At 46.2% G+C, this 16,955-nt stretch overlaps 1 protein-coding gene across 1 annotated transcript in view; it reads right to left on the minus strand.

Annotated features, from left to right (window-relative positions):
* The window catches only part of LOC127677137 (uncharacterized), a 28,809-nt gene that overhangs the window by 1,800 nt on the left and 10,054 nt on the right, over positions 1-16,955 (minus strand). Inside the window, exons 3-6 of the mRNA XM_052172353.1 lie at positions 13,461-13,571; positions 11,152-11,236; positions 4,019-4,180; positions 1,229-1,417 (exon numbers count right to left, since the gene is read on the minus strand). Of these exons, the coding sequence (XP_052028313.1) occupies positions 1,229-1,417; positions 4,019-4,180; positions 11,152-11,236; positions 13,461-13,571 (547 nt within the window). The remainder of the gene's footprint in view (positions 1-1,228; positions 1,418-4,018; positions 4,181-11,151; positions 11,237-13,460; positions 13,572-16,955) is intronic.

Genomic DNA, 16,955 nt, shown 5'->3' on the forward strand with positions numbered 1-16,955 from the left:
AGAGTATGTTCACATATGGCACAAATGACTCTAAGACTTGGATCATAGGAAATGTCGGCTTTCCGTGGCCTTCCCTTTCCATGGGCATTTCACGGTCCGCCCTTTTCTATTTTTGAAACAACGGCTCACTGTGTAGCCCAGAGTGACTATGAACTCATGGTCATCCTCCTGCTTCTGCATCCCAGTGTGCACCACTGTCTGGCTGAGCTATCACTCACTATTCCAGAGAGAGGGTGACTCTGAGAGCTAATACTGTCTGCATGAAGGATCTAGAATCACCATGGAGATAAGCCTCTAGGCAGTCTGAGTTTCTGGATTGGGTTAAGAAGGGAAGACCCACCCTGAATGTGGGTAACACCATGAACTGGGATCCTGGACACAGTATAAAGGAGGAAGGAACCAAGCACCAGCAGTCTCTCCACTTCCTGCCTGTGGATGCAGTGTGGCCAGCCACCTCGCATTCCTGATAGACAATAACCTTCAATAACTATCAATAACCAACAATAACTATCAAACTTCTTAAGTTGCTTTTGCCAGGCATTTTTCCCACAGCAATGAGAAGACCAATTAACACCAATCCAAGCCAACAGTTATTAAAAACACTCTAGAGCAGGGCAGTGGTAGCACATGCCTTTAATCCCAGCACTCAGGAGGCAGAGGCCTATGGGTCTCTGAATTTGAGGCCAGCCTGGTCTAAAGAGTGAGAGGTGCAGGATGCCAGGGCTACACAAAGAAGCCCTGTCTCAGAAAAAAAAACATACAAAATAGTAGTAGTAGTAGTAGTAATAGTAATAATAATAATAATAAATAGTATAAGAACCCACTGGCCATTCAGAAGCTTAAAGCTCTTGCAAACATCTGTGCATTGTGTTTCCACCTTAACTGGTTTCATTGTTCCATTCTAAAGTATCCAAAACAGTGGCAGAGTTATAAATAACATGCTATGGAAGAAGAGTGCTGTGGTTGTCCTCCATAACTCCATCCCTCCCTTCCTCCCTCCATCGCCCCATCCCTCCATCCCTCCATCCTATCTGCAAATGAACTAAGACTTCCGGGGAGGAGTCGAGAGGTATGGGGGCAGCTCGGTGAGTGGGAGCTGGTACCAGAGAAACTTTAGAGCAGGAGAATCCTGAAGCAGAATGCCCCACCGCCACACCACCACACCTTCCTTCTGACCATGTTCTATGCCAAGTGTCCGTTGGACCGCTGCCCCCGACCCTGGACTCACCCAGGAGGCTGGTGTTGAAGAGAGCCTCTGAGCACATGAAAGCTTCCTGCCCTAGGCTGATTTCCTTGCCATCTGGCAACGTGAATTTCTTCTGGAAGGAGGGTGCTGAAGTTTTTGACATTTCCAAGTCATAGTCCAGCGCCACATAGCAGCATTTGTCTTTCAGGTCTCTGATATACTCGAGGTCAGCTGCAGGGCAAGGAAGACCAAGAAGAAGGGGCATATAGGGTGCTACTTGTGGGAGTGGGCATAGGGAGATGGCCCACTCTTAGGCAGCTGCTGTGTCCATGCAACCCCTTCAGCGGGGTCTTGGCCAGCTATGGGCCAGGCTTTAGAAGGCCAGAGAGCATGGGGAAGTAGCCCCTTCTGCACAAGAGGCACAGAGCTGAATCTTCTGCATACCCTAAGATATAGCCCTGCCTTGTATGGGGTTTGTGGGGCCAAGAAAATCCAATTCACATTCATTACCTGGGTATTCTAGAACCATGCCTGTGGGGTCTCAGAAGGACTGACCACAACTGGTGAGGACCCTTGCTTAGAAAACTCTGGCAAGCGATGACCCTTTCCTACCTAGGTTTCTGACAACGGGTTTGAAAGCCAGATGTGGCTTTTGATCAGGCTTTCACATAGTATCTGCTGTTGTCATGGAGCTCTGAATAAAAGGGACTTCCTTCCCTGCGCTGCTCGCTTGCTGGCCCACCTGCCCTGCAGACTGCCAGCTGCCACTTCCACTTGAAAACCACTGTCCTCTACTTCATCCTCCAGCTCATCTCCTCCTGCTCTCCTTCCTCCTCTAACTCCTCCTCCATCTTCTATCTTCTCCAACTCCTCCTCTAAGTCCTCCTCCAACTCTCCTTCCTCATTTCCTTCCTACTATTACTTTTTTCAATATTTCTACTTTTTTATTAGATATATTCTTTAGTTACATTTCAAATAGTGTCCCCTTTCCTGGTTCCACCCCTCCCCTGAAAATCCCCTAACCCACCCCTCTCCCCCTGTTCACCAATCCACCCACTCCCACTTCCCTGTCCTGGAATTCCCCTACACTGGGGCATCTAGCCTTCTCAGAACTATGGGCCTCTCCTCCCTTTGATGTCCAACAAGGCCATCCTCTGCTGCATATACATCTGGAGCCCTGGGCCCCTCCATGTGCACTCTTTGGTTGGTGGTTTAGTCCCCGGGAGTCTGGGGTACTGGGTGGCTCACACTGTTGTTCCTCCTGTGGTGCTGCAAATCCCTTCCTCCCCTTCTTCCCTCTCCTCTCCTTGATCTTCCTCCCTTCCCCGTTCTTCTCTCTTCCTTTTATGCCAATCACCCACTTCTTCCCTCCTCCTTCTCTCTTCCTCTTCTTCTGAAACAGGGTCTCATAGCCCCATCACACTTGTAACTGAAGATGTTCTTGAATGCTAATCCTCCTGCCTCCACCTTCTAGTGCCATGATTAGATGTATCTCCTACTCCTGACCTAACCCAACTTCCTTGTCCATGTCTCTTCCATCCTCTTTCAAAGCCTGGAGGTTCCTCTGTTCCTTCTTCCTGTCTTGGCACTGTCTGCCTCTCCCTTCCCTGGCTTCCCTTCCCTGGCTTCAGGGACTCTGCTGTATCCTAATGTTTCTTCCTTCACCTGTTTTGGGTTTTGGTGAAAACAGGTCACATCTCACCTCTGCTGTTTACTTAGATTTGGGCAAATTATTCTTCATTTTGCCCTTTTTAGTATTCTCCTCTCTCTCTCTCTCTCTCTCTCTCTCTCTCTCTCTCTCTCTCTCTCTCTCTCTCTCTCTCGCTCTCTCTCTCATTATCCTTTTTAAACTTCCACTTTTCTTCATCTGCAAGGATGAGCATAATCAACATTTGGGAGTGACCTGGGAGAACAGATGCATGGTGCACACTCTAAGAGTAGGCAGCCAAGAACATGCAAGGACTCCAGCCTGAGCAGTTCCTGTCATCACTCTAATTGACACGGTTCTTTAGGGCTCCTTGTCTAAGACCAGAAAGGCCAGTGGCCTATTGTCATACATATTGTATAAGCTAAGAATCCAGCCCAGGAAGTGGGCACAAAGGGAACAAGCATTGCCCTGTGTTGTGGATTGCCCTGGTGCTGTTTGTATTTTGATGCTAAATCCACTTCCCCAAGAGGGGCTGCCTCAGATGAGGAGTGAATCATGTACTCAGGTGACTTCATGTGAACCTTCTCCCCCATTTTAACTTGTAAAATAAAGGCTAGAGCCGGTGATTGGGCAGTGGGAGGGAAAGGCGGAACAAAAAGTTTTAGAGAGGGGGAGAGAAAGGAGGAGGGAAGACCAGAATAGGAAGGAGTGAGAGGAAGACAGAAGAGGAGGTAGAAGGGAAATGGAGCAGAAGCACGTGGCCTGGAGAAACTGCAAGTTATAAGGGATCTCATAGCTGGGGAATATAGTAGTGTAGTGAAGATCTGCCCAATCTAGGCACACAGCTTGTATTTGTTTTGACTGAGTCGTGTTTTCATTGCATGGGCTTATTTGGGTTGGAGATTTAACTGTAACAACCCTGTCTAAGCCCTAGTGAAAGGCCTTAGGCCCTTGCTGCCTCTGGGGTACCAGACAACTCTCCTCTGCAATAAAATAATCATACATATCCTCATAGCAAACACTAAGCCAACAGGACCCTGTCTCAAAAGAGGTGGGTGGCATTCTTAAGGCTGACACTTGAGGTTGTCCTTAAGTCTCCAAATACACCTATACACATATGCACTGAAAGGGAAGGACCTTATACACAAACCAGGCTTATGTGTCTGAGAATAGTTGTCTCCTACCTATGGTCTCTAACACATTTCCATTGTTTGACAGCAGTTTCATGAGGTACAGAGTCAGGTCTTGGCCAGCTATGTCCAGCTTGGTGGTTGACAGGTGCAAAGGATAGCCATTAATGACAGGCACGAAGTAGGTCATCCCGTCTCCAGACTCAACAGTTGTGCCTACATAAGAGAACACTCTGTTGTTATGATGCAGGGTGCGCGGCATGCCTTGGTGAGTGTTACTTCTCAAAAGAGCGGTGGTGGAGGGGAAATAACAGAAGGGAAGGGAGAGGAGCCAAGAAGCCAGCTTCCTCCCAAAGGATATGAACTAGAATGAAAGCTGACCACCAGCTTTGGATATAATCCTGTCTGTTTCCTTACTAAGTCAAACATGCAATTTTACCAATAGCTGCCTAAAGAGATAAAAGAAGAAGTGTTGCCCGTGCGTGAATAGGCACTAAGACTCTCTGGGAGTCGCCCCCTGCATTGGGAAAGTTTGGACATGATGGCAGAGGTGTGTGCCTTAGTTAGCAAGGGTTTCAGGTTTGCTAGTTCAGAGAGGCCATGACATGCTAAGGGGGCACCGTAGCTTCTGGGACTGACTGGGGTCTGAGTGGTTCTCTTCCTTGTTGAGCCTGGAGATCAAGAACTGCACACTTCAATTAAGCAAGGTTAAGTCTAGGGGCCCTCCCATTCCAGCTTGTGACAGAGCTGGTCCCCTCTCAGGTGCAACAGCTAAATATGACAGTCTCTTCCCAAGACCTTGGCCATCATGCACGCATACACTATGGTCTCTGGAAGATGGGGGAAGAATACAAGTAGACCACTGTCACTCATGACCACAGACACAAAACTCCAAACTGAAATTTTGGCAAATTGATTTCAACAACATTGGTTTAAAAAGAATTAAATGGCCTTTATTCCACAACTCAAAATCAATATTAATTCTTCATTTTAAAGAGGAGGAAAGAAGCCATATGATTATACCAATGAAAACAGGTTCTAGCTTCCTTTCTGTTGCTGTGATAAAACCACCCTGACAGAAGCGCTTAAGAGAAAAAGAGGTTTATAAAAAGAGTTTATAATTCCAGGTAGCAGTCCACCATATGGGGAGGGGGTTTAAGGCAGGAGCCTCAGACACCTAGTGAGATCACAGCCACAGTCAAAACCAGAGAGAAACAAAGGCACGCACGCTCGCTTGCTTGCTTGCTTGCTTATGCTCAGTCCCAACTTCCCATTCATACAGTTCAGGACAGCCTGCCTAGGGAATGGTGCCACCTACAGTGGGCTGGGCTTCCCCATATCAATTAACTTAATTAAGATAACCCCCACAGAGACACCCACAGGCTAACCTAAGGTAGACCCTCACTGAGACTCTAGCTCCAAGGGATGCCACATTGCAGCAAATTGTCAAACTAACATCACTTTGCATAAATTGCATTTTGACAAAATCCAATATATTTAGTCCCAGTTAAAAGAATTTCTCAGTAGACAAGAACACAAGACAACACACAATTTCTTCAATTGGTGAAGAAATATGAAACCCACAGCTTAACATTGTAAGGCTGAATGACTTCCCTCTAAAACTAGGGATTTGTATCCTCACAACCTCCACTCAGAACAGTGAGACCAAGGCAGCCAATGGAAAAGAATGAAACTAAAAACAAATACAAACAAAAAACCCCACCTGGCTTGGAAATAATAAAGTAAATGTTATTTGTCAAAAATATATTTGCCACAGGGCTGGCCAGATGGCTTAGCAGGCTTAGGCACTTGCCACCAAGCCTGTTGACCTGGGTCCAATTCCTGGAAGCTGCATGCTCTTAGGAGAAAATCAACTCCCAAATATTGTCCTCTCATTTTCACACTTACACTATAGCACACATACAATAAATAAATTAATGTAATTTAATTTTTCAAAGAATATACATTTGCCAGGCAATGGTGGCATACACCTTTAATCCCAGCTCCTTAGAGGCAGAGGCAGATGGATCTCTGAGTTTAAGGGCAGCCTGGTCAACAAAGCAAGTTCCAGGATAGCCAGGGCTACACAGAGAAACCCTGTCTGGAAAATAGAACAAAACAAGCAAAGAATATTTGCCAAGTAACATATCTTACAAAAATCTATAAAAAATAGTTTATTTTGAGTATTAAGGGTACAATATCAATGTGGAAAAATCAACTGTCTGCAATAGCAATAAACAAGCAGAAAGGAGACAATGAAGTTGGCCAGAGCCTGTAGCACGGGCCTGAGGATCTGAGTTCAGATCCCAGCACCCATGTAACTCCTGAGGATGGGGACACAATCTGTAACCCTAGCTCTGGGTGGTTGGGGATGAGGGACAGAGACAAGTTGGCTCCTGGAGTGCACTGGTCAGCCAGTATGGTCAAGAAGTCCAGTGAGCCAAGACAGTGTCTTTTAAAAAGTAAAATAAGGCAGAAAGTTACTGAGGAAGACTTTCAGTATCAACCTCTATTCTTCACATGCACATGTATAAGTACACACACACACACACACACACACAGAGAGAGAGAGAGAGAGAGAGAGAGATGCATGTGCTCTCCAAACACACACAGACACATTTGCTTTCTATCAAGATATGTTAGTCTTTTCATCCTTGTGACAATTGTTGGAGAGAAATCATTTAAAAGGAGGATGAAGTTTTGACTGATGGTCCATGCAGCTAGCCCCACTGTCAAGAGGCTTAGCACCTGCCAGGAGCACAGGCTAGTAGAGAAGATGCTCTCATAAATGGCGGACAAGAAATAGAGGAAACAAAAGCAGGGGACAGACAGACCCTGTAAGGGTATGCCACCATGACCTACACCCTCCAACCAGACCCCAATTTCAGCACCCATCACCTCCCAGATACTGCCCAAACCCCATCAGCTGACAATCCCACAGGAACTCAAGCCTGCTGGGGACATTTCACACTCAAACTGTAACAAGTAGTGCAACTTTCAACAGCATCAGAACCTGTGTGACAGACTGACAACAGACAGACATGGCCTGGACACCCAAAGTCCCGTCACAGTGCCAAGAGGGACCCAGAGACCCTGAAGACTTGCCAGGGTTTACTAGAAGCCTGTAAGATTCTGGCTCTTTTTAAAGTTGACAACATTTTCAACACATTCCCCAAGCAGAACCCAAAGACGTGGTACTAAGGGATTTTGCAGAGGTGTGACACTGAGGGCTTTTGTAGGGGTGTGGATGAGGGCTTTAGTAGGGGTGTGGATCTGAGAGTTTTAGTAGGGGTGTGGTGCTAAGGGTTTGTGTAGGGGTGAGGCACTGAGGGATACTATAGGGTGTGGCACTGAGAGTTTTTGTTCCCTTAGTTTTTGGTTTCACTTGTTTTAAGAAACTGACAACCTGATTCTAAAATCTATACAGGAATGCTAAAGACCTAGCAGAGCCTACATCTCTGAATCAGGCCATCGAGAGGGTAAGACAAACTTCACCTCTTTGAAAGACTCAGTATGAGCCATGCTATCAACAACATCTGGTATTGACTAGAATCAGAAAGAAAACAAATAACAAAAAAAGGATGAATGGAACAGGCCATGGGCTCGGAAGTCAGCTGGTGCACACGGAAGCTCCTCTTCAAAAAGCACATGGGCTTTTCAAGGGAAGGAAATGGAATAAATGTGATTTACTTATTTATTTATTCTGGCATTTAATAATGGCACAAAATAAGAGGCTTCACTGAGCTGATTCTGCACTTGCTAGCTTGGTCCAGTCCCTCCTGTCCTCTTGTCTCTGGTCCCTGGTCCCCAATAAGCCTCTTCTGTATTTTTATCTTGTGTGTATGTGTTTTGCCTGTGCATGTGCATGTGTGTGTGCACCACGTGCCTGCTTGGTGACTTTCCTAGGAGTTTAGGAGGACTCAGATCCTCTAGAACTGAAGGTAGTTGTGAGCTTCCGTGAGGGTGCTGGGAATTGAACCTAGGTCCTTTGACAGAGCAGCCTGTGCTCTTAATTGTTGAGGCATCTTTGCCTCGACTTTCCCCTACTTTCTTTTCCTAATATTTGTATTTATTCTTTGCAAGTGTGCATTAACACAATGCACTTCCATCGTCTCTCTTGTCACGTATCTCCAGTTCTCCTAGTAGCTCACCCTCTTTCCTTTCCAACTTCTTGCCATTCACATTGTTTTTGTTATTGATAACTCTGAGTCCAGTTAGTGCTGCCCATATGCCCATGGGTGTAGGGTATGCACGGAGGGACTGGAGACCTGCTAGCAGCCATATCCCCTTGTGAATGAGAATGTCTGGAAAGCTGTGTCTGCAGATGATGATTGACTGATCAGAACTTCGTTACTATGGAGAGAGCGGAAGGTTGCGGGTTCAGTGACTGGATTACCTTATCTCAGGCTGGCTTTAGCCCCTGGAATAGCCTTTCCTGGCCCACCTCTGTGTTGGGACTAAAGTCCTGTGACTAATAGATTTAAAAACAATTGGAATCTACTACTTTAGCAGATGCACTAGCTTCCACCAACCCAAAAGCTAAGAATGCCATGAGAGAGAGGATAGAAAGAGAGAATGCCATCAGACTGCATATAGAAAAGCATCCCCCATCTCACTGTAGCTGCTTCTCTGATGTATCCACCAAGGTGTTTTAAATTTGCCTTGATTTTACTTTCTTTGATCTATAAAACTGCTTCTACACTGGAAGATGGAAGTTGGGGTAACCTATGTTCCTGGCCATTGTCACGTAAAATGTCTCCACAATAAGCCTTTAAGGTGAGAGCTGTGGGTGTTGTTGTTGTTGTTGTTGTTGCTGTTGTTGGCATCCCAAAGGAGAGTGACCCTCCCTGCCTTAGCACCCATCCATTGTCCATAGCTAAAAGGGATCAGAACTAGCAGCATACATGTTTCATTCCCATCTTATGGTATGCATTAACAATCCAAACAATCAATCAAGTGGACCACAGAACTGACTGTTAAACTAGACTCTGTAGATGTCTAGAAGAAATCAGAAAAACTTTGGATCCAGTAAATGATTTTTGGGTGTGGCACCAAACATAAAACATTGATAAATGGGACTCTGTAGAAATGAAAACCTGTTCTTGCAAAGACTGTAGACAGAAGACGTGGAACCTGGGTAGGAGCACTGCCCTGCATAACTCCAATCTGATAAATGCCCTCTGAGCATGACTGGAAAGAGAGTCGTCAAAATACACAGGTGAACTCATGAGAATCTGGTAAAACACCTGAAAGCAACTCTGTTACTGAAGTAGACATGGACAGCCAATAAACACAAGAGAATATGCTCAGTGCCCTTGGCCATGAGGGAAGCACCAACTAAAAACAGGAGATGTTATTGAACTTCTATGAAAATGGCCATAATAAGAAAACTGGCCATCCCAAGAGTTGGCAGTTGGGATAATCGGTATTGTCAACTAGACACCATTCATGTCTGTGATGAAGCTTCCAGTTGGGTTCATTGAGGAGGGAGGACCCACCCTGAATATTGGTGGCGCCATCTTGTAGGCTGGGGTCCTGGGCTGAATACAGAGAAGAAAGTGAGCTGAGCACCAGGGTTCATCTCTGTCTGCAGTGTGGCCAACATGACATTCCTACTCCCATGCCTCCCCTGTAGCCACAATACCTTCAAGGTGTGAGCCAAACCCCCCCTTCCCTCCTTAAGCTGCTTCTGTCTAGCATGTTGTCACATACAGTAGAAGGGTAACCAACCATGAAGGGCCACACGCTGTTCCACATGCTACAGGAAGAGACTTGTAAATGTTCATAGCAGATTCATCATAACTCTCCAAATCTGAAACACCCCCAAAGGGGCAGCCACAGATAAGTAGACAAAAGCTTGGCACATTCCTGACGTAGAACAACACTACCACGGGGCTTAGCAAGAAGCTATTGATCGATCGATTGATGCCAGAGACAGCCTGGAAGAACCCCCACATAGTGAACAGGGTGACAAACCATCGATGCCCACATGCTAGCTGCACAGCTTCATCCACAAACAATAGAAAATGGAGTGATGGGCAGGGTGGTGCAATGGGATCCTCGGGTGTGGCTGTGATTGTTTTGAGAGCTCGCCCATGTGTCAGAGCTCATTAATGCTGTTAATTTCATTCAGTATACCTTAGGAGATCAGTTAAGAAAAAACAAACAAATCCAGCATTCTGGAAGCGTTCTGTGTCAGCAGGATAAGGAAGGGAAGGAGTCAGGACAAGAGCCAGGTTTGTGTAGATATAATTCATTATTGTCCATTTTCAGTAGTGTGTTTAGAGCTCACCAGAGGACTGCAAATAAGGAAGCACCAGGGCCGTGTCTTCCCCAGCTAGCAGCTGGCAAATGCCAATTTTCAGTTTAATCTCAGGTTTAAATGTTATGAACTTCCAGGTGACTGAGCCCCGATATCTGGAAAGGGGAGGGGCATCTGGAGCCCCAAGAGGATGGGGAGTTAGGGAGGCACGGTGGGGAAGATTTTAACTCTGAATAACCAGCTAATGGGAAATAGAGGGCAGTGGTGTTTGTGCAATCAGGGACCATATAAACCATGGCTTGGAGCCTAGAGCAGTTAAAAACAGAGGACCTGACAGGGGCGTTACAAATGCTTCTAACTCCAGGGCCAGGGGAGCCATGCCTCTGCTTTCTAAGACCAATGTGCGCGCCTGTGCAAACACACACACACACACACACACACACACTTAAAAAAATAATTCTTAAAAAAACAAAAACAAAGACCACAATTTTGTGCCAACTTATCTCGCCAGCTGTTTTGCCTCACTCTGCATTTTTTTCAGGGCTCTTATTATGAAGTGAGGATCACTATGAGCCTTGAAGAGTATTCTTTGCTTTTTTTTTTTTTTAAATAAACACCTCAAGGATGTGTGCAGTGTGTGTGTGTGTGTGTGTGTGTGTGTGTTCACTCACATCTGTATATATGTGGGGGTCAGAGGACAATCTTCAGGAGTCAGTTCTCTCTTTCCACTGTGGGGACTGAACTTGGGTCATTAGGCTTGGCAGCAAGCTCCTTTACCTAGTGACCTATATGGCCATCCATAGGCCTCTTATGCTTTTATTTTATTTTTTTTTTAGGGAGAGATTGCATTGCTGTGGTGAGTGTCCCCAACCCCAAGAACTAGACAGCGTGTCTGGGAAGGATGGGATTTCCTAGGGTCACTCACCAGAGGTTCTGCCAGTAGCGTAAAGGGAGAGGACCGCTTGATTAGCCGTGTACATGGCGGGGAAGTTGAAGGTTTCAAATAGGATCTGGGGAGGAAGATTGGCATGCTGGCTGGCCAGGTGGCACACACTGCCCCCGTGCTCACAAGTACATCTTGCAACAGGCTGTGGATCCAAGGAGACTGAGCCTGGGCTGGGCAACACCCATCTCCAGCTGGCTCTGCTGTGGACTGGCTGTTCTAGCTTCATTCTGTGGCTGTGATAAAGACACTCTGACCAAAGCAGTTTGGGGAGTGGGGGTGGGGAAAGAGTTTTATTGGTGAATACTCGCTGGTCATCGTTCACCACTGAAGGGAGTTCATGACGAGCCACACACCAGGGCAGGAACCAGGGAGGAACAATGTTTGCTGGCTCACTCAAAGGCTCAGAGTCAACTTAGCTTTCTAGATTTCATACAACCTGTGCGAACGATGCTGCCACCCCCAGTGGCTGGGCCCTCCTAGTCCATTAACAATGAAGACAACCCCCCACATACATGCCCACAGGCTAATCTGATAATGGCAATTAATTGAGACTTTTTTTATGTGACTCTAGGCTGTATCAAATTAACAGTTAATGCTAATTAGGACACTAGCTCTATGGCTCCCTCTAGATACTTCTATAATGGATTGTGGAAAGACTGGTTGGGTCAGGACTTAATGGTGATTGCCACCGGGGGCCCTGCCTCTCTCTGGCTGCTGGCTAGGTATCAGCACTGTGAAATGAGTTAGTGTTATGATAAGGTCTGAGTTCAGATTGTCAGCATGCTTTGGAGTGTATCTTCCTGTCACTAATTAGGGTTTCTTGGACACTCTTCCTGCTTGTTTTTGACTGTCAAATAGCTAGTTTGACCAAGCTCTTGCCTTGTCTCAGCATTTTGAACACTCCACATACACCTTGTGTATTTCCCCAAATTAACCTGCAAACCCCACCTACCCAGGAACCAGCTAACTTCCTGGAAGGTTGTGAATTGTAGTTCTTAGGAAATAACAAAGTCTCATGGGAAAATACAGTGGCCTATAAGTTTGCTCTTAAAAGCCCCAAAAACACATGGCTTGAGGCCATTCCAAATGGGAAATTCCGAGGCATGGTCCTGAGCAAAGTCCATATCTTGGTAAGTATGTAATATTTAATAAATGCTTGCTTTAAATTTTCCTCAAAACGGTAGAGTTGAGTGTTTCTTTTTTACCTGTCAAATCGAAGGATTAACACTTGTAACAATTGTACCAAAGATCACCGCTGATCACCTTCATGTCTGAAGGCGTGGCCCCTAGAGAGGGGTGCTTGAACCTTTTTGTAGGAGTCACTTTGCTGTGAGTATACCTGTAAATGTCTGTATAGACGAGTGGTATTCAGTCAGGGGCTGAGGAGAGCAGTCCAAGGAGGAGGAGACTGGAAGGGAAAACCCCAGCCATGGGAGCCAATCATCTGCTTTTTTGCTTTTGGACTAGATTTGAACCTTCATCTCTTTGTGTCATTGTTCTGTTGGGCTCCACCCAGAGCTGCCCCCACAGAATCCAGCAGGTAGAAGCAGAGCTTAGCTGTTCAGCCTGCCTGCACACTTCCTCATAGGCCTCCTCCCCGGCGAGCACACACCTTACTCCATTGTCCCCTGTAGTTGAGGAGTGTCCCAGGCAGGTGAGCTGGTCTCTCTCGTCTCTCTTTTCTCATTCTAGTTTGCTGAAACCTTCATGAACTTTGGATGCTTTTTGAGTGGAGCAAGCCACGCCCAGGTCTCAGGGGAGCCAGCTGTGGCCATTTCCATGCTCTGATTGTCTACACTGGGGGTGGGGTGGGTGCGTGTCCACATCAGCTTTGGGGCTGGCTTGATGTGAGCTCATACCTGCACCATGGTGGGTTGAATTGCTGTTTCCAGATCTAAGTGGCCTTTGAGATGTGCAGATCATGCCTTGACCCTGTGCCTGCATTTGGGGGGGAGGACTATGCACTGCTAGCCGCATGGGCCAGCAAGGCCACCTGATTAATTCTTTGGGAGAAGCTGAGCCTTGGGATGAGGACTTTGACAGTTGGGGTGGGGTGCTGCTTCCTGCAGCCACTGCAGCTAGCCCCACTGCAGCCTAAGGCCGACTCTCATCTGGCTTTACCGGGAGCACTCACAGATTGGGATCCACCCTTAAACTCCCTTAGCCCACCACCAACCCCATCATTGCGGAAAGAACCAGGATGAGGCCCAAAGCAGAAACAGGGAACTTTCACGTCGGGACAGGAACCTCCCTGCCTGCCTTGCAGGGCTCCAGGCCCAATGCATTACCTGAGTCATTCTGGTTTTAGCTTCCTTGCTTGTTAACGGTGGCTCTGTTATCAAGATAGGGTGCTGCTCAGGGGCAATGCGGAGGGTGTGGTAGAAGGAGTAATGCCAAATCTGCAGGAGAGAGGACGTTAAGTGAGCTGTTTGCTGTCCAAGGACATGCTGACTATTATCCATCACCTATCTATTGATCTAAGTATCTGATACATCTATTGGGCATCTAAATCATCTTTCTGTCTTCTGTTTACCATCTAGTCTCTCCTCTCTCTCCTCTCTCTCTCCTCTCTCTCTCTCTCTCTCTCTCTCTCTCTCTCTCTCTGTGTGTGTGTGTGTGTGTGTGTGTGTGTGTGTGTGTGTGTGTGTGTGCAAAATCTAACACCTACCTATACCTGCCACCTATGTGTTCATCTCACTACTTGTTTATTGTCTATTATATGTTTGTCTGTCTTGTCTCTTCTGCATGTCTCTGTGGTCAACATCAATCTGCCATCTGTTATCTTTTTTTTTCTTTTGATTTTTTGAGACAGGGTTTTTCTGTGTAGCCCTGGCTGTCCTGGAACTCACTCTGTAGACCAGGCTGGCCTTGAACTCAGAAATCCTCCTGCCTCTGCCTCCTAAGTGTACAATCTGCTATTTATCATTTATCAATTAGGTCTAAATTTGGGACAAAGGGCTGAGGTGCCTATTTAACACATCAAAGTGTACCTGACCACCAGGTTTTCCCAGCATTCCTCAGTGCCTACCTGTTACAGGGCATGGCTGGCATACACCATCTTCCACCCTAAACTTCTCCAGCCTTGGGGCTGGGCTGTCCTTACCTTAGCTGCTCATTAATCCATCATTTTGGCTATCTGGCTCTTTTGTCTAGCCTTTACTGTCCTGGTCTCTCAGACTGGCTCTTCCCTTTCCTCTTCCCCAACCCCTCTCCTCACATGACCTAGCTCAATCTGGCCATGTCTACTCTGGACTCTGCCAGCTATCCCTGCCTCTGGCTTTTCTCTCCCTTTTATAGTAAGCTTCCCCTCCACCATACCTAGGAGCAGTCATGTCCTTCCTTTTTATTTTTTTCCCGTTCACTGTGTACCTATCAATCATCTATCGCCTATCTAACATCTCTGCTGTCATTTATTACCTAGCTGTCCTCTCTCTGATGAGTACACCTGAGCTCCAGATCTACGGATTCCGAAGATTTAGCCAACCAAGAATCAAAAATGTTTGGAAAAAAAAATGTGGGGAGCACTCAGCTGCTAGAATGTTTCCCTAGCATACACAAGGCCCTAGCCTCTAGTCTCCATCCCAGCACCGCATGAACCAGGCAGGTAATGCACACCTGAAATCCCAGCACTCAAAGAGACTGGGAGGCAGGAGGGTCTGTTAGCAATCAGGCACCTCCATGGCCAGCAAGACATGGCATTACTGTAGCTGCGAAGAGGCTGCACATTCCCAGTGTCCCCTCATGTGTCATGTCCTCCTCCTACATGTGTCGCACACCCCCGATAAAAGGTCTGTTCCTCCTCCCTTCCCCCCTTTTCTTCTTTCCTCTACCCAGAGGCAGCCTCTACATCTCTCCCCACCTCCCTAAAGAAACCTCCTAGGTGAGAACACCTACCAAATTGTGACTTTATGGATCCTGCCATATAAATCCATCATTTGGTGCCAGAACTTGGACAGGGATTCTCCGGGGCTTGTGCATCCCACAGTGGGGATGAAGGCACCAGTTGGGACCCTATCCCCAGTCCATTTGCAACAGGCTTGCTTTCCTCCACCTGATTGCTGGACTTCTGCATATCCAACACCGACCAACTGGTGAGTTTTCCCTTCCTGGTTGGCATAAATGCTTTCCTGGATCTAAGGGAGTGACCTCTAAGCATCTGGCACCCCTCTGGCGTCCTTGGGAGCATATGAACCCCAGTTCCTCTGCCTTTAGGGCTATAGTTGACCCTTCTTGCCAACCCTCACCACAGAACTTTTGCCTCAGGCAAAGCTTCACTCTTTTACTGGCACAGTTGCTATTTTTCTCTATAAATCCTGGTATTGGATGAGCCGTGTCTGCTCAAGCATTTTGCCTTGCTTGGGCTCTTTGCCCCATCCCTGACTAGCCCCAGAATGGCCTGGCTCTCCGACTTGTACCAACTGGTTCTAGGACATACCTACCTATGTCCTTGGGACACCTTGGGCCATGGCCTGTGACTCTTTCCTCACTCAGGGGAACTTTTTCTTTGTCCATACCCCCCAAGGCCTCAGCCTACCCTGGTGAACCTGCACACCCCTCCCCCTCCTGCAGGTTCTAATGTCAAAAGCTAGTGTAACAGTCCTAGTCTCATGAAAGCTAAGTCTATAACCTTATACATGGTTAAATCCTTTAATATGTTTAGAAATATATTTGAAGTGATGTAAAGAACCGATGCAGTTAATTACAAGATTAAACTTTATTTAACTTGTTTTATGCTCACAAGACACAGTTTAGAGCAGATAATGAAAGACACGTTATTAAACTCAGATATGCTTAGTAGGTACTAACCCTCGACTCCCTTTACAATGACTACTCTCAGTGATTCACCACCTGTGTTTCATAGCAAATGGTTAGATAGGAAAATATAAAGTTTATGTAAGGTATGAAGATCTAGAACCTTAAGTTATGAGGATCTAAGAAAGTACTTTAGGGTCTACAAGGTGTTTTAGGGTTGATAAGTACGAATGAAAGCCTAGATGGTAATGAGATGACTTAAGGTATATAAAAGGAATAAAAACTGCTTCCGATTTCTTCCCCTCACTACTGTTATATTAGGACTTTGAAAGTTCAGAGTTCTAACAATGACCACTTCCACTATATGATCCACTATCACAGTTAGCAGTTCAAGATTTTATGTTTCCTTTGGTTGCCTTTTAAATATAGACTTACAGGTATTTATTATGCTAAATTTCTGTACATCCAGCCTTCTGGATAGAGGGAAGAAGTCCCCCCCCCCTTGGCCTTTATGCTTCATGGAAGATTTCTGTCTTCCCTGAGCTCACCTTAAGGAGCACGTATGCTTTTAACAAAACATTGTTTACCAAGCCTCTACTGTGACACAAATATGCTATCTACTACCCTTTTCTACAATATGGATTTCAGTACAGATCACAATTTAACATGTCTAAAATTTATCTCTTTCTGTAAACTTAAAATAGATTCTTGTAAACTTCAGGAAATCCACTCAGATCCACCTCCCATGGGTCAAATGGACTCTGGACAAGTAACTCTGTCAATCAACAGACTAATTTTCCCACCTATTGCTTATCCCAGAGGGCAGAATTCCTTCCTCTTTCCCTAGTTTTGGGACTCCGCTCCACAACCTACCAAGACCATGGCCAAAAAGTTTTAAGTCTATACCTAAGAAAAAGTTTTACTTCCTCCTCTGTTCCCTGGTTTGGGAACTTCCCTCCCCTCAACTATCAAGACCATGAGCCTAAGAGTTTCAAGTGTACACCTAAGAAAATTTTTTTCTCCTGAACCTA

Source organism: Apodemus sylvaticus, chromosome 1 (genome assembly GCF_947179515.1).
Source record: "Apodemus sylvaticus chromosome 1, mApoSyl1.1, whole genome shotgun sequence".
NCBI lineage: Eukaryota > Metazoa > Chordata > Mammalia > Rodentia > Muridae > Apodemus > Apodemus sylvaticus.